Raw genomic sequence first — 25,044 nt, 5'->3', positions numbered from 1 at the left:
TCACTTTAGACAAAGTTTATAAGTTTTAAATACTTTTATTTTTAATCAGTAAATTTTATTTCATGTCTTTATATGTGTTTGATGAATGATCAATAAGATTCAAAAATAAAACTTTTTTTTCATTGAATTTAGTAAAATAGTCCTATTTTACAGCTTATTATCTTGACTCTTAAGAAATTTATCATCTACAGACTTTCTGTATATAAATTAAACTGGCAACTCTAAAATAATTTGCTTATTTATTTCTGGACTTCAAAGGAATACCTTCCTCCCCCAACCACCTCCAACAAAGGAGATATATATTTAAATAAAGTGGCTAAAAAAATTTCCTAAAGAGATCAGTAGCTAATGATAAAGACTGGTTAAATCAATTAGGGTACATAAATATGAATTCCATGAAAATATTAAAAATCATGTTTTAGGAAAAAAATCAATGACATAAGAAAATGTTCCATATTTTCAAATTGTGAGACCATAAAATGAGTATATTTCATAACAACAAAACAGAAGTCTATAAAGTAAAAGCTCCCTCTTAAATATCCCCATCCGCTAAAAGTAACTCAGCTACTAGATAAAATAATTTGCTAGATAAAATAGTTATCTCAGCTGGAAAGATTATAGTTAATTTTGATGATCTCTTTCTTTGTGCTTTTAGGTACTTTTATTTTCCTAAATGACCTATACTTTTTTAATTAACAAAAATGATTCCAGTAAAGCAATGTATGTAATAACTTTGGCATACTTAACATTCTCCATTACAAGTAGCAATTTCTGTATGCAGATGTCTAGGAAAAACAGTGATTTAAACTATAACCACAAATACTTTTCCTTGGAGAAGGGAGATTATTTACAGTCACAACCTTTAGTTTGGAAGTTGGAAAAAGAACATCTGATGCCCTCTTGTGGCCAATAATTTTTATAAGGTGATTTTTCTTTTTCATTGAAATCCAGTCTAAACTAAGAGAATAATGCCATAGCTCAGTCGGTAAGGGGCTTCCCTGATAGGTCAGTTGGTAGACAATCCGCCTGTGATGCAGGAGAGCCTGCCTGGTTCGATTCCTGGGTCAGGAAGATCCGTTGGAAAAGGGATAGGCTACCCACTCCAGTATTCTTGGGCTTCCCTTGTGGCTCAGCTGGTGAAGATCCACCTGGGTTAGGGAGATCCCCTGGAGAAGGGAAAAGGCTACCCACTCCAGTATTCTGGCCTAGAGAATTCCAGGGACTGTATAGTCCATGGGGTTGCAAAGAGTCAGACACGACTGAGCCACTTTCACTTCACTTCACTTCAGCTGGTAAAGAATCTGCCTGCAGTGCAGAAGACCTGGGTTCAACCCCTAGATTGGGAAGATGCCCTGGAGAAGGAAATGTCAACCCATTCCAGTATTCTTGCCTGGAAAATCCTATGGACAGAGAAGCCTGGCAGGCTATACAGTCCATGGAGTCGCAGAGTTGGACACAACCTAGTGACTAAACCACCACCTTCTATTTTGTTGCTTTCTAAAACAAACAAAAATAATAATAATGCTTACACACTATTATCAACAGTTTAAGGGTAACTATTATAAACCGTTTTGCCTCTTTCCAACCCTCTATCTTGCTCTTAAAAGCATGTGTGCTGGAGTCATACTGCCCTGGTTTGAAGACCTACTAGTTTAGGTCACCTGACTTAACTTGAATACTCAAGATTGTCTTCTAGTAAGATGAGGATAATACTACACACACATATCATCAAATGGAAAGCACTTAAGTACCTGTCAAATGGAATTACATGATGAAATGCTTCATAGATGTATGCATATGTATGAACTATAATGGTGAACATTATCCTGTGATAAATCTAGATGGGTTCTATTGTCCTCACTTTTTATACCTGTTCTCACCTTTCATACATCTTATGTAAACATAATAAAATTTATTGAGCACTGGATATTTGCCATGTATTGGAGCACCTTATATTAATCATCTTATTTCATTCCATGATAATAAACCTATTAAGTTCTACTATTATCCTCACTTTTTGTACCATTTTTACCCCTTACATAATATGGTGGACATCTTTTCACATCATTGGATACAGATCATTCTTTTATTGGCCTCTTACACAGTAAAATGAATTATAGTCTTTTATTATAAATATAATAAAAGTCCACATCCATTGTACATTAATTTTTATACATTTGTGGAAGTGTTTCTATAGTTTTCTTATATATAGAATTTGAATTACTGGGCAAAAGGATATATGCATTAAGATTTCTTTTCAGTGTCAATTTGTTGGGTGAAAAATTGTATTTCCTGCCTTCAACTTAAATTTTCTTTGTCCTTAGCGTGTCATTAACACATCTGTTATTTTCTTAGTCATTTGTGTTTCTTTATATTTATTTGACTCTGTTAAATATTTGTGTTAATACTAATTTTCTTTTAAAAATTTTGTGGAAAATCTCCCCCTCTTTGAAGTTTGTCCTTGAACTATTTGTCTTTTGATAGGTAATTTATTACCTGTAAGATGGATAGAGTGACTACTCTAGCAAGGTAAATGCATATAAGTGTTTTTAAGTTTTTTTCCTCTTCCCAATCATCAAATAAAATCACTTTCATGGTGATAGCTGAGTAGAAGCCAATATAAATGCTTCATTATCTTAATTTGAAGCCATAGATAAACTAAAATCCCAGAAATAAGCACTTTGGTATTTATGTAATAGAACTTACCAAAAAAGTTTGTATATTTTAATATTTCATGGCCAAGTTTAACCTCCAAATCTGTGAGCTTTGCAGCTATGGCTACAGATGTAAAATAAAATAAGAGAATTAAAACAGATTATCATCATTCAGTCACAAACTGCTCATTCCTGAAACCATCTCATAAATGCTCTCAAGCTGAAATTATGCAGTGACATTGTCTTCATGGAGCAGTCCTGGAGCCTGAGGGAGACAGACTGCAGTGTTATGGCTCCTAGAGTTCTAATTACTAGTCAAAAAGTTTTACACACTATGAAGTGCATATTTATCAAATTGAATTTAAGATGCAGCTTCTGATAGTTTTATTTCATTAGGAATGGCTTGGAAAACCTATGCTTATGAGCACTTTCTTTGGCTTAAAATAAATTTTGGAACAAGGTGTGAGGTGGATAGTCAAAAGGCAGAATCTTCTACAGGTAATACATCTAACATGCAGTCAAATTCAAATTTAGCATTTTCCCTAAGACACTCTGTCATTTAATTGTCAACAGTAATGAATAAGAAATTTGGGGAGGTTTTATAGTAATCTAATGTGGAAAGAAAGGTGTAGCTACTAGGTATAGAACAAAAATATTTCCCTCAACAGTATAGCTGTTATGCTTCTGATTTTCCAACATGGTAATAACCTCAAAATGAGCAAACTAAGAGAATAAATGCTATCTGCTAACGCCATGATAAAAATACCTGAAACTTGCCACCTTTATGCATTGTCCACAAATCTGCCATTATCACCCAAACTCTCAAAGATCTCTAAGGAAACTAACAATAAAAAATTTTATTTTCAAACTTAATCTCCTGTGATGCCAGTTACCCCTAGGGAAATATACTCATGTTTGAATATTGTTGTGTTGTTCAGTGGCTAAATTGTGTCCGACTCCACAACCCCAAGGACTATGGTACATCAGGCTCCTCTGTCCTCCACCATCTCCCAGAGTTTGCTCAAATTCATATCCATTGAGTCGGTGACGATCTAACAATCTCATCCTCCACCGCCCCCTTCCTTTCAATCTTGCTCAGCATCAGGGTCTTTTCCAATGAGTTGGCTCTTCACATCAGGTGGCCAAATGATTGGAGCTTCAGCTTCAATTCTTCTAATGAATATTCAGGGTTGATTTCCTTTAGAACTGACTGGTTTGATCTCTGTGCTGTTCAAGGGGCTCATCTTCTCCAGCACAATTCGAAAGTGTTGTCAGCACTCAGCTTTCTTTACAGCCCAACTCTCACATCCATACATGACCACTGGAAAAACCACAGCTTTGACTCCACAGACCTTTGTCAGTAAAGTGATGTCTCTGCTTTTTAATATGCTGTCAAGGTTTGTCATAGCTTTTCTTCCAAGGAGCAAGTGTTTTGATATCATGGTTGCAGTCACCATCTGCAGTGATTTTGCAGCCCCCATCTGCAGTGATTTTGCAGCCCAAGAAAATAAACCTTGTCACTGCTTCCACTTTGTCCCCTTCTACTTGTCATGAAGCGATAGAAATGGATGCCATGCTGATTTTTTTAATGTTGAGTTTCAAGCCAGCTTTTTCAGTCTCCTTTTTCACCCTCATGAAAAGGCTTTTCTTCACTTTACACTAAAAACCACCTTATGTGATTCTTTTAAGATTAGTTTATATGTATATATATATTTGCATGTGTGTGTGTGTGTGTGTGTGTGTGTGTGTATATATATATATATAAACTCTTAGGAAGTGTCTACCAAAAAGCAAATGTTCAGTAATTGTCAGCCATTTTATAATTTGTCACTATTGGCTCCTGCTCATGATTTTCAAAATTTCTGCCTTCCTGAGACACTCTTCTTTGCACTACTCTCATTCCTACCTGCATTCTTTTCTTTCTGCTCCTTAAATATCAATGTTTGAATAAGCATTCACTATATATTTCAGAAAAAAAGTAGATACTGTGGTTTAGAAGTATGTAAAAAATTGCATATGGCTTCTTGCTTCCCTGCTGGCTCAGACAGTAAAAACTCTGTTTGTTCAGTCCCCGGGTCTGAGATACCCTGGAGAAGGGCGTGGCAACCCATTCCAGTATTCTTGTCTGGAGTATTCCATGGATTGAGGAACCTGGCGGGCTACAGTCCATGGTGTCGCCAAGAGTTGGACACAACTCAGCAATTAACAAACACTATTAAAGAGTACAATAACATTAAAACCAGAAGTCTCTAAGGTTTAAAAGTTAAATTTTCTGTTGAAATTGCAGACATTCTGAATTCCACATACCCTGAGAGCTATGTATCTTTATCATTTGTGCACTTTTCTGGTAGTCTATACTCAACAAAATTTATCACCAGGCAACAGGAATATCTGGAACAGCCAAGGACATCCAATGTTTATTACCAAGTGGTGATTTTTCTGATCAAATAATTTAGGACCAGAAATTTAAAGATGTGGATAATGAGGAAGTGTAATGATCTTAGTTTTTTAAAATATACCTTCGGGAAAAAAATCGAATTTTTTTTTTAAAATCCAAATCTTTGTATCTCTTTTTGTTTTTGTAGTTCAAGTACACTTACAAGACTGATGGCACTACAGTGGTATAAGTATGAAGGGCCACTGAAGAATCTGAAGTACTGTACTGTTTGACTTTATTTAAGACCACTAATAAAGACTTTAAATGTTGAAGAAAAAAAGCACAAGGCAGAGTTCAGAGCATCTACAAGAACATTTCTGCTTTATGCAATGGCACTAGGCATATAAGTCAGATGTCTTATCAACATTTGTACAGGCCAAATTCTAGGCTAAGAAAATCCTATGTATAGTGACTTTGATGACTGAAAGATGTTTCACTATATTTATATTTTCAATTAGCTACTACTAACAAATTTTAGACTTTTTATATGAATCACTTGCTACTATAGCCTTTGGGAAAGTTATGGTTAATAAAAAATTAATTTTTTAAAGAAAAAATGGAAATTGCTACATTGCTTTTTCTTTGCTAAATAATTAAACACACTACAGTGAGATATCCCTTTAGCTCTTCTTCCCTGTTTATGCACAGAACAGAAGCACACATTGTCATGCCTCAAACTACTTTTTATTTGCAACTACATGATTTTATGCAATTCTTCTAAACAACGACATAAAATAGATTTCCATGTATATAAATAACTTACATACTTTCCATAAAGTAAATGCTCAAAGGTGCTAGAACAGATCATCCACTCCTACAGTATCCTCATAAGCAACAGAGCTGATGCACAATATATAAATACTCAAGTTTAATATTAAAAACTCAGGCACTTGACTAACTTTTATAAAGTTTCTCAAACTATATCAATATATCTAAAGTGCATATATATTTTTAAGAAAAGATTATTCTTAATAACTTCTCTATAAAAATAAGTTTGATGGTTTAGCCCATCTAACTTTACTACTTTAAGTATGAACTTTTAATATGTAGTCAGGCTTATTCTACCTTCTCTCAACATGACACCAACAGACAAAAGCAGCTAGTGAGGTGCTAACATGTGAGGATTAATCCAGTGATTGCGGTCACAATGCATTCCAGGAGGAGGTACCCATGTTACTGGAATTGGGCGATATGGTTTATTCTTCCGTCCCTGATTTGGATAACCAAATGGAATGGGAGGAGGGTAGTGACTTTGATTGCCATTCCCTCGATACATCATTGGCTTTTTTCTGGGCAACGGGTGCCACATTGGAAGAGGTGGGAATATCAATTCTGAAATCTGTAGGGAAAGAAAATGGTTTACCATTTAAAAAACAAACCCACTCACCCACAACCCAAAGAATGTAGGGACATTCCCTACAGTCAAGTCTAAATATGTTAAAAACTTCAAATATAATAAATCAGTGTTTTTCAAATGAACGAAAATTAATAAACTCAAACACACCCCTCGAAAACCAGGTATTCTCTGGCTATATCAACCAGAAAAGATGAAAACAAAGAATGAGTAGAGGCCTATAAGGACACATCATGTTTAAGACCACTGGTGTCCAAAACTGGCTAAAGAATCAACTATGAAGCTTTTAAACACAAAAATGTCATGCCCTAGTCCTGTTCTATTGAACAATATTAACAAAATTTTAGGAAGAGAAGCTGCCAGGTATTTGATGACACTCTGCAGGTGATTCTAATGTAGCCAGTTTAGCATTTTGGAACAAGTCTTAGATTATCCTGTAAGTCAAGTGGGACATCAAGTTCACATTATGCAAAATGTTTTCAGCAGTTTTGGACCTCTCTGCTCAGAATACTATACCCTGTGACTATGAGTTTCAGAGTTCTCTGATTTCTAATCTGCTCTTAGCATAGGGATTAAAAAATTTTTATTCTGTATATCAGCACTACATTCAGGATAGAAAATTCAAAAGGCACGATGTTGTATATAGTGGGAAAAAAAGTCTCTCTTTAGCTGATTACCAGCTACCCTCTCAGAGGCAGCAGACACTAATCAATGTTCTGATTACCTTTAGAGATATTCTATGAATATACTTGTGTGTACATCTATACACACACTAAATATCCACAATTCTGCATACTGCTTCTACACTTAATAAATACATATCAGAGACATTCATATCAATATATAATGACTTTTTTCGTCAATCTACAGCTAGACAGTAATGCAATGACTATGCCGTAACTAAATTAAGTGGTATCTTGATAAGACATTTCGGCTGCTTTCAGTCTTTTAAAAAAACAATGCACAAAAAGCAAACAAAACAATGCTGCAGTGAATAACCTTAGCATGTACAGTTAATTCTTGATTACCTACAATAATGGGGAAATGAAAAAATTTATTAAGAGTTCCAACTAATAATCGACCACCTATACTACAATAGTGAAGTGGAATGTTTTCATTTCTTTCTATATTGGGGTGCTGGTAAGCTTTTAAAACTCAGAAATTAAGACACAATTCTGGAACAGTGGTTCCCACAAGCAACCACTGTTCAAATTTCTATCACAGACCGAGTTCTCCCTGTTTGTCAACATCATATAAATGGAAGACATATATTCTTTTGTGTCGAGCAATATTTTTCGGGGGGTTGTAACACATGACTTATGGGATCTTAGTTTCCCAACCAGGAATCAAACTTGTGCCCCTGGCAGTGAAAACAAGAGTCCTTAACCACTGGACCACCAAAGAATTCCCTGGCAAAATTCTTTTGCTCAACAGAATGTTTTTTAGGTCCTTCCGTACTGTGTCTATTATTAAATCTGTTTTATTGCTATTATCCTACTGTATGAATGAATATATGACTATCTTCCCCTATTCACTTGTTAATAGATTTTTTTTTTTTACTGTTATATTAAAAAAGCTGTTACAAACATTCTAGTAACAGGCTTTGTAGATATGGTTCTTTTCATTTCTCTTGTTAAATACTTAGGAGTGGAACTGTTGGGTTATAGGGCAGATGCATATTTAAGTGCCAAGCAGTTTTCAAAGTGGTTGTACCATTTTACACTTCCATCAACAGTTTATGAATCCAGCTTCTTCACATCCTTGTCAGCACTTGGTACGGTCAGATGTTTTAATTTTAGCCATTCTGAAAGTAGTGTTTCACTCTGGCTTAAATTTACAATTACCTGATAACAAATAAGGTTGAGCACCTTTTTCATTTGGTTACTGGCCATTTATATAACTTCTTTTGTACAAGTGTTTTTTCACATCTTATATCCACTGTCATTACTTCGATCATTTGTCTTTTATTGTTGATTTATAGGACTGATTTTTAAAAGTATATTCTGAAAACAAGTCCTTTGACAAATACATGTATTGAGAATATTTTGTCCCAGCCTATATTTCTGCCCATTCATTTTCTTTACGGTTTCTTTTGATGGGCGAAGATTTTTAATTTTGATGAGGTCAAATTTATTAACATTTTTGGAATAAATCTTTGCCTATCCTAAATAATAAAGGTATCACCCTGTTTTCTTCTAAGTGTCAGAGATTTAGCACTTACGTTTAGGCCTGTGACCCATTTAAAATTAGTTTTTTTTTTAATGTATGGTATCAGGTAGCAGTTAGGGTCACTTTTAAAAAAATAAATGAATTATCAAAAAATAATAAATAAATGAATTATCCAATCATTTCCCTACCAGTTCTTATAGACTTTCCCCACTGAATTGCTTTGGCCTATTAAAAAAAATTTTGTACATATAGAAGTCTACTATCTGTTCCAATAGTATATTTGTTTATCTTTAAACCATTACCACAGGGATTCCCTAGTGGTTCAGTGGTAAAGAATTTCCCTGCCAGTGTAGGAGGGTGGGTTGATTCCTGGGTCAGGAAGATGCCCTGGAGAAGGAAATCATAACCCACTCCACTATTCTTGCCTGGGAAATCCCATCAACAGTGGAGCCTGGCGGAGCACAGTCCATGGGGTCACAAGAGTTGGACACAACTTGGAGACTAAACAACAACAAAATATTAACACACTGTCTTGATAAACATAATGACTTGATATTAGTGTGAGATCTCTGACTTGATTCTCCTTTCTTTGAATTTTATCTAGAAATAAGCCTTTTGGGATTTTGATAGCAAGGTGAATCTGTAGACCAATTTGGGGAGAAATTACACAATCTTCATTCTTAGTGGAGAATTATCTTTCGAGGGTCCTTTCAGAAAACACAGACCCCTATCAGAGAACAAAGAACCCCAAGCTAGAAATTATTTTGTCTGTACTTTGATAACCTCTTTTTTTAAGGTTCTTCTTGGTAAAGCCAGATTCAAGATGAAAAAAATGGGACAGGTAAAAAAGATCTTAAAAGTGGACCATCTGCTCCAACTTTCTACACAATGACTGTTAAGAGCTGACCTATGCTTCTCCATAATGAAATGTTTTGTAAGTGAATGTAATGTCAAGAAGAACTGTTTTATTTTAAAAGCATATAAAAGACACTTCAATTTCTATGCTTTTCTGTTAGAATTTTATCCCAGTAGTCTTTCAAAAAGGGGGAAAACAAGTACAATTTAATTTTAAAAGAAAATCTAAAAATTAAAGGTCAATTTACTTGTAAAAATTAGTAGCATTAATTTGGGATTCATATTCTTGCTTTACTGAGTAACAACAAATAAACTTCTGAGATAAAATTAACACACATCTCAATGAATTGCAGGTAATTTAACAATGGTAATTTGTAGTATATAATGTATCAGAGGGGGAAAAAAGTCCAAAATATTTATGTCAGTGGTCTTAAAATGACCCCTGAAATACAAATATTATGTTTACTTATCTATATAGGGACTCTCTTGGGAAGGATACAAAAATAACTGGTCATAAACACCTTCATGCAAGGGCACAGGACTGGTGGTTGGGGAAGAGGAGGACATGTCACTGTTACACTCTGGCTTTTGCAGGTTGACGCTAATGGTAAAGAATCTGTCTGCCAGTGTAGGAGATGTGAAGAGATGTAGATACAATCCCTGGGTTGGCAAGAGTACCTGAAAAAGGGCATGGCAACCCCTCTAATATTCTTGCCTGGAGAATCCCAAGGACAGAGGAGCCTGGTGGGCTACAGTTCATAGGGTTGCAGAGTTGGACACAACTGAAGTGACTCAGCATGGACGCACATACTGTTTCAAGTTAATTTTTTAAAGGTTCAGTTTCTAATACTCATGATACTTTTATTTCTTACTCATTAAGGTCTAAATTCTCATTTTAGGCCAAATCAAACCCTACCAGAAACTTGTTATGTTTAATTATGTCAAATTAAGACCAACTTAATAAAAACAGGCATATTTAAAAATAGACTCAAAATCAGAAAAAGTACATGTACAGAATAAGGCTCAACTCAAAAGATTTTTCATTTCTTTTACTTGAAAATATATTTCCTGTTGAAAAGTACTGTTGTTAAGAATTTTTCAAACTATAATGTTCTTTGGTATGTGGGGTATAAGTAATAAATAAGTGAACAAAGTACATGCATGACTGCTATGTGTTAGTTGCTCAGTTGTGTCCCACTCTTTGTGACCACATAGACCGTGGCCTGCCAGGATCCTCTGTCCATATAATTCTCTAGGCAAGAATACTGGAGTGGGTTGCCATTCCCTTTTCCAGGGGATATTTCCAACCCAGGGATCGAATCTGGGTCTCCTGCATTGCAGGCAGATTCTTTACCAACTGAACCAGCAGGGAAGCCCTCATGCTTGCTATATGATTCTTTACATGTTAAGGCAACGAAAGATATTGTTTCAGCTTGAATGAAAAATTAACTAAAGAAAAATGTATTGAGGTTTCTCTTTAACCACAGGGAGGGAGAAACATGAAAGTTAAACCTAGAGTTACAAATTGGAAGTGTTAAAGGCTACCAAAAAAGAAAAAAGAAAAAAAAAGTGGCTGTTTCTGAAAGCACTAAGGATTTTAAAACATGAGGAATGTTTTATTTCCATGATTTTTCCTATTCTTTTTGAAATATATTTATCCTACTTATTGACTAGTAAAGCAGACCTTTGATAAAATGACTCAGGATGCCTATTCTCATCTCAGATGAAACGGCTTCCCCTTAGTGTGGAAAGGCAAGAACTGTGATCTAAAATCTCAAGTCAGAAACCCTGGGCAATATGAGCAGGACTACCCAGGAGCCACTTCATGGTTACCTGGTATACAGGGCTGGGGGTCGCAGCCACAGAATTCGGTTTCACTTCCACTTCCTTACATGTTTCTTCATCTGAAGAAGAGGATCCTGAATGATAATCAGAGGTAACCTTATCAAGGGCCCTGGTAACTTTCTTGGAAATCTCATCCTTGTTCTCATCCTCATTTTCAAAGCTGGCAACAATAAATGCATTATTTTTCTCTCCATACCTAAGAATAAAAAAATCCAAAAACAAAAAACTTAGAAACCCTTGAGTTACATCAACAAAGCAACAAATGTCCATAAAAACAACTGAACAGGTCTGGACATGCCACCAGTCCCGGGCCAAGAAGGAACCCTCCCAGAACTTGATTCTACACATATAGTATGTTAACCCAGCTCCACACCAACAGGTAGGCCACAGTTTTCCAGTCTATTAACATACCAAAAAAGTGACCACTTTCATTCTCTTTTCTGATTTTATTTTCTACTGCTTCCTAAAAAGATAGTTGTTTAAAATGTCAAAGAGAAATTCATTGATTACATTTTTGTATGCACCATCGAAATTGGCCATACATTAATGTATTGGCCATTTACATTCATACAGTAAAACTTTCTAATGAATTAATTGACCCTTATATTGTAGATCATAGTAATTCAAGTCAAAAATCAACTAGATATTTCCTATGGAATTTACTTTTACTGCAATTAAATTTAAAAAGGGGCCTGTATTTCCTGTATCTACACTGCCAAAAATGAGAACTGAGGCAACTGTTGAGGTTAAAGAGGAAGAGCAAACACAGCTACTGTTGAGGAAAATAAAAGGATTTGTCTTGACTCACACTGCTGATTTCACAGAGATTCCTATGATAAATGTTCGCTTCTTTTAAATTAAGCAGTGTTTTTTATCCTTCCAAAACATTTTTAAAGCCTTGATCTAAGAAAAACTGTCAAGATATCTAACTTTGGCTATTGGTTACTAGAAAAAAAAATTCTGCTATGAGGGAAAATAGCATAATACACAGAAAAACTAGGAGTTTTCATTGAGAGGACAGAGGGGAAACCACAAATCCATTCAAATAAATTACACATCATAAACACTATGAAACAATTTCTAGGAAGTGTTAGGACAAAGACTGTTAAGCAGTCTTACACAATATGTAATTAAAGTTAAACAAATGATTCCAAGCTTACAAAATATAAGAATGACTTCAATAGAAAAATAAGGTTAACTATGATATCAATTAATTTCAAGATAACTCAAATTATTTCTGAATCAGGTATTTACAATTAAGTAAAAGGCCTAATTACAACAAAGTCTATGGAAGTTTAAATGGCAATCAAGGAGTCTCATAGGTGAGTTCTATTTCTTTCAGCTGTGCTATCTTCCATTCTCATGGGCTGAATGGGGTCATGAATGCAATCTAAATACAGTATAGAATTCCCTTTTTCTATTCTTTTTCAGTCTATCTCATAAACTGCTATAGGATGGTGGAAAGAGTACTAGACATGTTTTTGGTTCTGCTGTGCCACGTACTAGCTGTGACCATGTACAAGTTATTCAATCTCTCCAGGCCTTAGTTTCTTATCTGTAGAATGAAGAAGCTGGAAATAGTTGGGAGAGTGGTTGTTCTTCAACTGGTGTTTCTTCTTAGAAAATGCCTGAACAACTGGGTGAGTTCTTCACAACACAGAATTCATGAACTACAATTTCAAATCAGGCAACACAGAAAGGCAAGAAATCTGAGAAAAAACCCTGCCTCAGTAGAAACAGAAACCTAAACCAAGGGCAGACATCTATATGACTGAAGGATTAGCTTTATTAACTCAAATTTCTTTGACACTTGAGCTCAATTAGGTTTTGCATTTTTCCCTTGGTAGTATTTTGGTATGAGGGCTCTTTCAGGGTAAGTGAAGCAGCTTACTATATTACTGTAGTATTAGAACATGCAGTTAATGCCTCAGAATTATTAAGGGACAACTTTTAAACTTTCCAATTTAAAATTTAAACACACTGCTGAAACATTAAGACCAACTGAGTTAATTTGAAAAATATCAATAGTATCTAATGCTCTTTATCAGGAAAAGAAAGGATTATAGAAATTACAAACAAAAAAGAAGTGTAGACTACTGAGTAGATAATAACATGCCAGCTATTTGCAGGATTTCTCCTTATAGGAAAGATCTGTTTTCTATTCAGTATAATCTGAAGTATTTCACGAAGTGATAACCTTTCTAACTATATAACACTTTTGCATTCTTCCAATATCTATCCTGATGGAATAATTCTATGAAGAATGTTCTGAGTAGATTTCAAATATTTTTTACAACCATAGCCTTTAGTATAAAATGATTTATTATTTTTAATGACTCAGATTACTCATTCAACTATGTAACTGCTATATCAGTTTTAATTTTCAGAATATTCCCAGTATGGATTCAAAAGTACTAATAAATCTCTCAATTTCCTTTATTAATTTATAGCAATCATCTCTACCCAATTACTAACACTTTGTTTCCCCTCGGATTTCTATCATCACTTAATGAACATTCTGAACATAATTTCTATTAACTGTGAAAAAACTCACATCATAGTCAATTTGGGGCAAAATTTTGAGCATATAGAAGGCTACTGAATGCAAGGATTTTCTTATACTAGCAAGATGAAAGCTCAGTAATTTTTCATTATCTGGTATTATCAAATAATGAAGTATTCCCTTATGTAAAATAGAATGTTCACGTAACTAAAGCTCTCATCTTCAGGTGTCAAGATATGGTTTAAGCATTTCAAATAAATATGTCCAAAATGTTCATGTAATTCACCAACTTCTTAAAACATCCTTGAATACAGAAACTTTCCTCTAATGATTTAAGACCGTTGTACTAAATATTCCTTATTTGACAGTGTGATAATATATTTGGCTCAACTCTTGCTTTTTTGTTCCCACTTCTGTTAGACTATTATTTTTTTTGTAGATTTATGACAGCAGTATCCTAGGGGACTGGTTCCAGGACCATCCCCTCCCCCTCCTCTCCCAATGCCAAAATCTATGGCTGCCCAAGTATTGTACCTTAAATAAAATGGCAAAGTATTTGCATACAACCTGCCTACATGCTCCCATACACTTTAATTATCTCTAGATTACTTATCATATCTAATACAATGTAAATATTATGTAAATACTTTGAATATTATATAAATGTTATGTAAACAGTTGCATAGCATGGCAAATTCAAGTTTTGCTTTTTAGAACTTATCTTTAATTTTTTTCCCCTCAAATATTTTTGAACTAAAGTTGGCTGAATGCATGGATACGGAACCCTCAGATATGGAAAGTCAACTGTATTTTGAACAATCCCCCTTCATATGTCATGTAAGTCTTTATGGGCTTAAAAAACTACACAACTTAAAGAACTGTGCATGAAGTAAGAGTAAATCAGGATCAAAGTGTAGGCCTTGAAAAAGTTAAGTATTTCAATATACTTAACTTTGTGATAGCTATTTCTTATATACTGAAAAGTCTTCTGCAGGCATTCAGTGAACCAAGTCTACAAAACAAAGTCTGACCCAGGCCTGAGGTAAGTCCTTCTTAGTCCCAGACTCTAAAAATTGTCTGACCTTCTCAGACCAAGAATTGCTGCTTTTCCTTCTTATGAGAAATAAGTACTGGAGAATCTACCTGCCCCCAGCTTCCCAAAGCAATAAGCTTACATAAGACACCAGCTTATATCAAGCAGCTCCAAGGTGGTCCAGAAAATTGTTGCAGAATAACCATGGATTTATCCAGCATGTCTTCATCACCACTTTCACTGATGGAGATCAAGTCACAGCCTATGACCACCTTTAGAACATATAGGGTTATATCAAAAGCACCTCTACTACAATCAATGGGTGAACTGTACCTCTAAACCAGAGAGAAAACACTAACGGAACAACTGTAGGAAATCACTCACAGGGGGTTCCATGCATCTGTTCATCCTGTTCCTCCTGCCTGGAAACATCTTTCCTACTTTGTCATCTAGTCAATTGCAACTCATCCTTCCCCACTCAGCTCAAGTATCACCTACTCAATAAAATCAGTCCTCTGTATCCATGGGTTCTGCATCTGTGCATTTAGCCAACCACAGACCAAAAATATTTGGGGGGGGGGGGGAATCTAGAAAGTTTGTAAAAGAAAAACTTGAACTTTTTCAATCTAAGGCAACTATTTACATAGCATTTACATTGTATTAGGTATTGTAAGTAATCTAGAGACGATTTAAAGTAAATGGGAGGTTATACATAGGTTATATGCAAATACTGCACTATTTTATATAAGGGACTTGGGCATCTGAGGATCTTAGTTCTGGCTGTGCATGCGTGTGTGTGTGTGGTGAGGAGTGTCCTGGAACTGATCCTTCACTGAAACACCAAGGGGTGATTACAGTCTTCCGTGAGGCAGTAACTTTCTCCTTTGTGCCACCAACCAGTGCATCTTGTGCATATTTCTATCATAGCATAAATCTCACTCTGTTGTTATCTGCTTATTCTTTCTTCTCCCTTATTACACTTTGAACTACCTGAAAGTATAATGTCACTTTCATTTCCACAACTAAGAATGCCTGGTCCACAATGAATGCTTTTAGAGTGAATGAAGTTCAATTTCATACCTAACACACCTACCTTTTACAATTCTGCTCATTAGGAGACAACAAATAATTTCCATTGTGAAAATAAAACCATGAAAATTTCACTCAGCCACTTAAAAGCCAAAAGAGGGGAGAGAGGCAAGAGTAGAAACAAACAGCAACAGAGACCAACCAAAAGTAATTATCCAGTATTATTTGGGATTAGCAACTTTACTAGTTTGAAGAGGGGAAAGACAAGGGCACCATCAATGCGAGAAGGTAATAATTGACCTACAGGGAGTCAAGGTATCTAAATTCTACAATAAACTTGGTAAAGCTCTTCAAAAAAAACCCCTGCTCTATCATTTCTTAAGTTTCTCTAGTTGCAAAACAGGACTGTAACCAATCTTTTACTATCACCTCCAAGAAGAATCGTTTACAAAATTCACATCTGAGAAAGCCAAACAACCAGCTCCTGGCCATTAAGATACGTGTATAGGCAGTACCTGAGAGAATTTCATAAAAATCAGTTCCAGCATGGTAATCAGTTCAGCTGCCAAACTCAAGAACTCACCTACAGCACACCTCACATGGGTCCACCCAGAGAGTTAGTTCCTTTGGCAAGCCTAGGTCACTGTACAAGATGCAGCTGTTCTCACAGGCTTTCAGGACATCAGGATCAACCCTCTGAAACTTATTGACACGAATGCATCTACAAAAAAGTGGAGTAATGTTAATAGCTTTAAATAAATTTAAATCAAAAACTTAGTTATATCTACTAGTATTTGCCAACATGAATTAAAAAAAATAAAACCCTGGTAAATAACTCAGGAATACCTATCCTAAATAGGTAACAAATCTGAACTAAAGGCAAAGAGGCAGCAGCGGCATCAACGCTACCCAGCCTGGCAGAAAGAAGAGGGCATCTGCATGGGCACAGGGGAATCAGGAGAACTGGCTCTACCTCACTTCAGGCAGTAACTACTCACCTCACATGTACTTCAACAAGCAAGGAGTATGAAAGTTGCATGGTATTACTTAGAACTTTGACTGCAAAAAATCAGCCAAATTGCTATATAACAAAATCCCCAGCTAACAAAAAGACCTCAACTAATGTTTTAAATAATATTCGGAAATTCTTGTGACAAGGTTTGCTCTGTCGTTACTTTGCTTAAGAAGGGTATCCTTTGCCTTACCTATAACTGTTCTCTAAATACCAAATCAGTCCAGGACACAGAACCATTTACATCACGTATTAAGAGTAAAATATAATCCAAAAGTGTTACTGGCTTATTTAAATTGTGTTACTCGAGGGTTTTCATAGTTTCTAGTTAGCAAAAACGTGAAAAAATTCTAAACCAATAAAGACTGTTCCAGCACACAGTTTATAGGATCTTAGTTCCCTGACCAGGGATCAAACCTGGGCCCACAGCAGTAAAAGCATAGAGTCCTAACCACTGGACTACCAGGGAATTCCCATCTGTCCCATTTTTTCTTTTAACCTAAGAAATACCAACCACAGCTATCTAACAGAATGCTCAAAGATGGCTCTCAGTATGAATGCAAAAATAACTGTTAAAATAAGTATCCTGCTTACATAGATAAATTTTTAGTTACAATGAAAGTATTTACTGCCTACAGCTAAGAAATGAACCAATAGAATCCAGGTTTTCACACTAATCCTGATTTATAGGGTGAAAGTGTGAAAGTAAAAGTGTTAAGTCTCTCAGTCATGTCCCACTCTTTGTGATCGCCATGGACTGTAGCCCCCAGGTTCTTCTGTCCAAGAGATTCTTCAGGCAAAAATACTGGAGTGGGTAGCCATTCCCTTCTCCAGGGGGGTCTTCCCGTCCCAGGGATTGAACCTAGGTCTCCTGCATTGCAGGCATACTCTTTACCATCCAAGCCACCAGAGAAGCCCGCGATTTACAGGGTGAATTTAGATTAAATCATTTTACTTCTTCAGACCCAAAGCTTTAAAATATAGAAGATATTAAGTTCATTGACAAATATTGATAATACTACTAACTATAATACTGTAACATTGAGAATAATGTGTTTAGTCAATTTCTATTTTCATTTAAAACAGTGAAAAAGCTCTCATTAGATAATAGCTAATATATATTTCTAAGTAATAATAATAACCCTTTTTGAAGGTTTACCATGCAATGGAGAGTTTTCTAAATACTTTGCAGGTATGGCCATACTTTGGACATTGTGGGTTGGTTAAAGACCAGAGCAATAAAGCGAGTATCACAATAGCCAGTCACACAAATTTTTGATTTCTCAGTGTACATAAAAGTTCTATTTACACTACACTGTAGTCTAATAAGTGTGCAATAGCATTACATCTAAAAAACAATATACACAGCTTTATGCTAAAAAATGCTAACCATCACCTGAGCCTTCATCGAGTCTCTGTAATAGTAACATCGAAGATCACTTATTACAGATCACCGAAACAAATATAATAACGAAAAAGTATGAAATAATCTAAGAATTACCAAAATGTGACAGAGACACAAAGTGAGCAAATGCAATTACAAATGTGGCGCTGATAGACTTGCTCAATGCATGCTTGCACAAACCTTCAATTTATAAAAACCACAATGTCTGTGATATGAAATAAAGCAAAGTACAATAAAACAAAATATGTCTATATTAACTCTTTAAATTTTCACATTGATCCTGTGAGTTATATACTATTTTCCATTGCAAGAAAGAAAGGAGGCAGAGAGAGTTTGAGGAACTTGCCCAACATTACCTGGCAAGAAAGTAGTGAAAGCAGGGTTCAGACCCAGACCAGATGCCAAAGTTCATCTTATTAAACAACCCAATTAGGCCTACACTTATCGTAACATCACCATTAACAATTTAGCAAATTCAGAGTCGAAATTAAAAAAAAAAAAAAACTAGTTTAAAACATGTAAGAAAATCTTTGTTCCTTTCTATGAGATGGTCTTATGTTATAGATTCTAATGTTGTGTAGGTTGATTCAAAAGTCCCATGTGCCCAGAATCAAAATCAGTTAAGAAAGGAGACAGATCTTACATGTATATATGTACGTGTTTTTTAACATACAGTGAAGATGTAGGCTCTAAGCTTAAAAAAAAATATATGTAAATATAGAGGCTTAGAGACTGTTTCAACAAAATTTGCATACCATACATATTTCTATGCTATTTTTTTTCACTCTATACTGTGACTACTCACCCATTAACCACTCTTCAAAAACAAGATTTTAAAAGTTGCATAAAAATAGTCTATCATTTACTTGACAGTGTAGTGCTTTCCAATTTTTTGCAATTATAAAGTATAAGAAATATTCATACATATTTGTCTGCATTTCTGATTATGCTTCTAGAATAGATTTTAGGAGACTCACTTTTCAAAGACTATGAATATTTTTACAGATCTCGGTAATGTTGCCAAATTGCCCTTTATTTGTATATGTTGCACAGAAACATACTAATTTATAAAAACTTTAGAAGAAAAAGAACACTTTCAACCTACTCTATGAAGAGTCTAATAACTTTGGTTAATTCTATAGTCTACTCACTTTTATAAAAGAAACAACCCACTATTAACTCTAATAATTTTCTACTTCAAAGATGGCTTCAAAATGACTCAATAATGATAGTTCTGATTACATGCCAATTTAATCCTGTTTGGCTAACTTTTTTCCTCAAGTTTTTGAAATTAATGGAAATGAAATTGTACACTGTCTGATCTTTAAGCATTTACTTGACAGTGTCTCCTTTTTCAGTAACAGTACAGTGGCTTGGCACTACCAAAAGCCTTAGTCCAATGTCAATTACATCAGTGTAAAAAGCCTCAAGAGCTCTAATTCACAAAAGCTGTTCACTTTATCAGAAATGAAGATGTGCAGGAAAAAATTAAGAGAATCAAGTGAGAGGATAAAAAATAATAACTTGAATTACATCCACATTTCTACTTTCACTCACCACATTTTCCAGTACACTAGGAAACCTCTTTAGATAAAAATGAGAGAAATATATCAATTACTTTGATTCTTTTCAACAGATCACATGCTTACCTTGCTTTTCACAAATGAGAACTAAACAAGTTGTATTTTCACCTGCTTTGCACACTCTGTGAATAGTCATACACTTGACAAGAGCTCAGTGACCGAAAGAAAATTTTTACTGTGAAGTGCTGATTTGTGGAGGTATCTTTAGGGGCAGCAATATGCATAAATAAAACAATTTCTGTATTCATGACAGTCACAACTGTTCCACTTTTATTTTTTTGGTCACATCCACAAATGGGACACAGTTTGACAGCTGAGTTTAGTAGAACATTCTCAACTCTGGTTCCCAAGTAGTCATATAAATACTAAAGAGAGAACATGCCAGGACATGTTTTATAGGAGTCTGCTCTTCTTTAAACTGTATATGGAACTTATAAACTGGAGTACAAAAGACAGCTGGGAGTGAGAACTGCCTTCACTCTCAGAGACAAGGCAGTGGTTAGACTGAGGTGTAACAGAAAGCTCCTAAGAATTTAGGGTGAGTTAGACCTGAATTCAAATTCCAGAGCTAGTATTTACCATTTGCAAATCATAGGCAAGTTACCTTCATCTATAAAATGGTTACACTGGCTTCTACCACAACGAATTACGCACAGTACAGATGAAATTAATCCTGTGTCAAGAACATATCAGGTGTCTAATAATCTTATTTCTCATTTGCCAGAAAACTTTTAATATGTCACATGTAATTTAGATACAAGGAACTCATTTCTCTCAACTCTTACCATGCCCTTTTCTAACTGATAGCTTTAGGGGTCCTCTACAATTCTGAAAATCCTCAACTACCTGTGATACAAAGAAAAACACTCAAAAGAGTCACACTATGACCACAAGACTAATCCCCAGGGGTCTACAGATTGGCCTCCCAAGTCCAGGCAGTAGCAGTCCCAACAACAAATGCTTGTATTTTAAAGTGAATAAGAAAAAAACTAATCTGAGCCACTCCTGAGCTGGGTATGATGCAGCTAAACTGTGAAAGACATGGACAGGACACCATCACTCCTCTGGCCTAGCACTTATTTGAGGAGCTGATGATCCTCCTCTTCACTCAGTCCAATCCAAATGTCCAAGCTAATCCTTTACCTGTAGGCTTGTCCTTTTGATGGTTTTTCTGGATACCAGTGATTTTTATATTTTTCTTGAAGTATTAGGGTCAATTTCTCAGCAAACCTCTCGACCGCTTCTTTTTTCAATTTATCATGCTTTCGAACTAGTCTTGTGAAAAAGAAGACTACAGCAGCAATTTCGTTCTTCATTTTCCCCTGCAAAGATAAAATAGTTTTTCTCAAAAAACTGAAACATCAAAATTTGAAGATAAAGCTCTGTGAAATATACCTCCTTTACAGCCCCCTTTCCTGCTCCCAATTTTATCTTGTGTTTCATTGGCTGATATCTGGAGCAGGGAACAGTCACTAATTTATGCCATAAAGACCTTATTATAAAATACTGCTTAAGAATTTTATCACCTTTGTAAGGAGTTCACTAAAGAGAGCACAACAAGTTGCTCCTGTTAGCTAAAATAAAAATCAGAGATATCACTCAGAGAGAAGCACTACAATGACACCACTATATAGCTTTTACTACATGCATAAATATTTAACTACAATAATTCAAGTTTAAAATTCTAAGAAATAACTTGTACTTTAAAACATAAAAAAGTCCACTTTAAAATCCAGTATTGTAGAGCCAATATAGAAAACAGTTTGGCAGTTCCTAAAAAGGTCATATATATATATGGTTACCATATGACCCAGCAATTCTATTCCTAGCTCTATACCCAAGAAAAATGAAGCCATATGTTCACACAAAAACTTGTACACAAATGTCCACAGCAACATTATTCATAATAATCAAAAAGCAGAAACAAACTAAATGTGGAGCAACTGATATATGCATAAATAAAATGTGGAATATTATTCAGCAACAGAAATGACAAACTGATAGGTGCTACAACATGTATGAAACTTGAATACATTATGCTAAGGGAAAGAAGCCAAAAGACCAAATACTGTATAACACTAATTATTATGTCCAGAATAAGCAAATCTATATAAACAGGAAATAGATTAGTGGCCTAGGGGTAGGAGAATGGGGGAGGAGTGATGTCAGTGAGTATAAGATTGCCTTTTGAAATAATGAAAATGTCCCAAAATTGACTGTGGTGATGGTTGTACAACTTAATGAATATACTAATACCAATGAACTGCACATTTTAAATGGGTGGATTATACAGTGTATGAACTATATTTCAACAAACCTGTCATACACAAAGAAAAAGATCCACTATCAAGCTTCTGTAAGCATTCTTTCAGGATCAGAGACATATTTACCTTTAGGTAAATGTGACCAAAAAACCCAGCTCTATCAAAGCATAGTTTAAAAAGTGGAAATTCAGGGTCATTCATGGAAAATCAAACTAAAAGGAATAATTAAAGATTCAGCTGCATTTTGGAACTGCCTCAAGAAGGATTCTTTTTAAATGTCAAATCTGATTTATCATTGATTAATCCATAAAGGCAAAAACCTTGTACTGGATATCTTGCACTGGGATTGTTTCAATGTATATTCTGTCTTTACCCGATGAGCTCATTCATTTGGCTGCTGTAAGTAACTTGGAGTTATCAGATGCTGCATTTACTAAGCAACACCACCTTTTCAGACCCAATTATTAAAGACATACAGCACCTGCTATGTTTGTTGAAAAAACTGACTAACCTAGCCTACAGTTCTTTCAGAAAAGCTGATTCTGTTAGCTTCCTTTTTCTTTTCCCAAACCTCCTCTTAAAGTCTGTCTTCATAATATGATTCCTTTCCTCCTTGTGCAAATTCAAACAAGGGATGTCAGTGTGAAATAAATTCTGTATGGTATTTGAGAAGTATGCTGGCAGCCATAGCTACCCTGATCCTAGATGGAAAGACACCCAAACCTTCCTCCTGGAACCCTAGAATGGGTTTTTTCTATGGCCAGCAGCACACAACCCCAGCCGGCTGCAACTGCTGTGCAGCCTCCTGTTGAAAAAAACGTCAGCCATTTCCACGTATAAAGCTATATTTATACTCCACCACGTTATGATAGAAAAGAAAACCCACTGCAATTTAATATATGCTTTGGGATGAAACTTGCTGATGGAACTACATCAGCCTCCACTCCACCAAAGAAAACAAGGAATCACGCTAAAGAAATATACTCCATCCCCAACTAACTCATTTTCTTCATTCAATTTGCCAACTCTGCTCTACATATCTGAGTTTGGGGTTTTGTTTTCCTTTCCCGCCCCCCCCCCCCACCCCCGGCCCTCTGTTTCACATCAGAAAATAAAAGGAAAAAAGGAAGGAAAGAACCACTTAGTGGTGGCTTTGGGTTGTAACACAAGATGAGTCATATGGAATTATTCCCCCCCCCCCCCCACTTTTGAAGGAATGGTGTCTGAATTGCTGACAATTTAACCCACCCTCACCGGTCAGTATTCCAGAAGGATCCGAAGGATACCCCCCAGAGGGGAGAGTCATAAAGTCAGGAAGCAGAACCCAGCAGGGCCCAGAAGACCCGAGGTACGCAAAGGAAGTATATCTCGAGTAAGGGGCCGCAAACCCTCCACCCACACTCGGAGCGAAAAGCTCCCATTTTAAATCTCGCACGGTGACGTCATCCGGGGACGTAGTCACCGCGGCTGCTCCTCAAGTTCTACTTTGTTCCACAGGCTCCTCGGCTCCCGGCGGCGGGCCGAGAACCCCAAGGAAAACCCAGCCCTGCCTGCCAGGAGTTTATAACTTTGTACTTTTTCCCTCCCTTGTAACGAGAGACGAGTCGCACCCGTTTCTGGAAACAAGTATTTTTCCGGACAGACTTTCCCAAGGTTGAGGGAATCCCAGCCGCGGGGGGTGGGTGAGGAGCCCCGGACCAGCCCCGCGGCGGCAGAAAGCGGGCTCCGGACCCCGAGAAGTAGGATCCCCGCGGCGCCGGGAGTTGGGCTTTTGAAGCCCCGGCAGCCCGCGGCCCGGCACTGGCAGGGGGCTCTTGAGGAGCGCTAGGTGAGGGGGCACCCCACGTCTCCACCCACTCCTGGAAGAACCGCCCGCGAGCGCGTCCAACTTCTGCAATCGCGGTTTTTCCCGAGTTAAGGGGGCAGGGCCCCGAGCCCCGTTCCCTTCCTCCCCCGCCAACAGTCGCGCAGGGTCCGCCGCCCCCGGGCAGGTTCCAGCCTTCGGAGGCCCGGGTTCGAGAACTCGACTGCCCTCAGGCGCGACCTCCGTCCACCCCCCAGACAGCAAGCCGGGTCTCCGGCTCCAGAAAACCCACGGCCGCGCGAGCAAGGCTGTCGCCCACCCCGAGCGGAAGGTAACGCGCTGTGGAAACGTGGCAAGAGCCTCTAGGCGGCGTCTCCGCCGTCGCGATGCCCCTGAGGGTCTCGCGGAAACCCTCGAGGACCGCCCCCTTCAGTCCCCAGCGCTTCCTTCGCGCCGGGCCGGAGCCGATGCAAGCTTGTTCGACCCCGCACTCCTCGCGGTTCCCCCACGCACTGCCCGCCCGCGAGCCTTCGACGTGGCCTCCAGGGCGCCCAGACCACCCTCCTCCCGCTACCCTCAGCCCCGCCATGTCCGCCTCCTCCCGGCCCAGTCCCCTCACCGCCGCCGCCTCCGCTCTGGGGCCACAGATTCGGCGACCCCGACAGTCCCCGGGCCGGGAACCGAACGTACCGCCTTAGCGGACTGGCGCTTGGTGGTAATGAGCGCTGCAAGCCTCGTCCGGTTTGTGAGGCTCCCGCGTCGTCGGGCGGCCAAGCGCGCGCTGAGAGGGCGGGCTGGCTAGCGCGCGCGAGCTAGCGAACGCGGCCCAGAAGCGACGCGCGGGGGGCTCGCGGGCCGGAAGAGGGGCGGGGCGATGACCCGGGAAAGGGATGGCGCCGCTCAGGACTGGCTCTCGCTCCTAGGGGGAGGAGCCTAGGGTGGGGCTTTCTCCTAGGCCACGCCCCCGAGGCGCCGACCTCGCGGCGCGGGCGGCGAAGCAGCCTCAATCGTATGCGCGCGGCAGACCCTCCAGTCCGAAGGCAAGGTCAACAACGCCACCAGCTTCCCCTTTTCGGAAAGAATGGTACTGAGGGTCT

At 37.5% G+C, this 25,044-nt stretch overlaps 2 protein-coding genes across 3 annotated transcripts in view; one reads left to right on the top strand and one right to left on the bottom strand.

Annotated features, from left to right (window-relative positions):
• CXADR (CXADR Ig-like cell adhesion molecule) overlaps positions 1-5,369 on the top strand; it is a 68,286-nt gene extending 62,917 nt beyond the window's left edge. The window contains exon 8 of the mRNA XM_043892711.1: positions 5,240-5,369. Within this exon, the coding sequence (XP_043748646.1) occupies positions 5,240-5,281 (42 nt within the window). The 3' untranslated portion in view covers positions 5,282-5,369. The remainder of the gene's footprint in view (positions 1-5,239) is intronic.
• Positions 5,370-5,759: 390 nt separating this feature from the next.
• On the bottom strand, positions 5,760-24,803 carry BTG3 (BTG anti-proliferation factor 3). Of its 2 annotated transcripts, none has more exons than XM_043892714.1 (5): positions 24,638-24,803; positions 21,023-21,201; positions 16,463-16,600; positions 11,303-11,510; positions 5,760-6,430 (listed from the first exon to the last, which is right to left on the bottom strand). In XM_043892714.1, the coding sequence occupies exons 2-5, from the start codon at positions 21,193-21,195 to the stop codon at positions 6,191-6,193; spliced, it is 759 nt and encodes a 252-aa protein (XP_043748649.1). In that variant the 5' UTR covers positions 21,196-21,201; positions 24,638-24,803; the 3' UTR covers positions 5,760-6,190. The 2 variants fall into 2 exon arrangements, with proteins under 2 accessions (XP_043748649.1, XP_043748650.1); XM_043892715.1 differs by having other exon boundaries at positions 24,567-24,775.
• Between the last annotated feature and the right edge of the window lie 241 nt (positions 24,804-25,044).

This window comes from Cervus elaphus, chromosome 31 (assembly GCF_910594005.1).
Source record: "Cervus elaphus chromosome 31, mCerEla1.1, whole genome shotgun sequence".
Taxonomy (NCBI): domain Eukaryota; kingdom Metazoa; phylum Chordata; class Mammalia; order Artiodactyla; family Cervidae; genus Cervus; species Cervus elaphus.
Note: the sequence above shows the minus strand (reverse complement) of the source record. Positions and strands in the feature narration are given on the sequence as shown.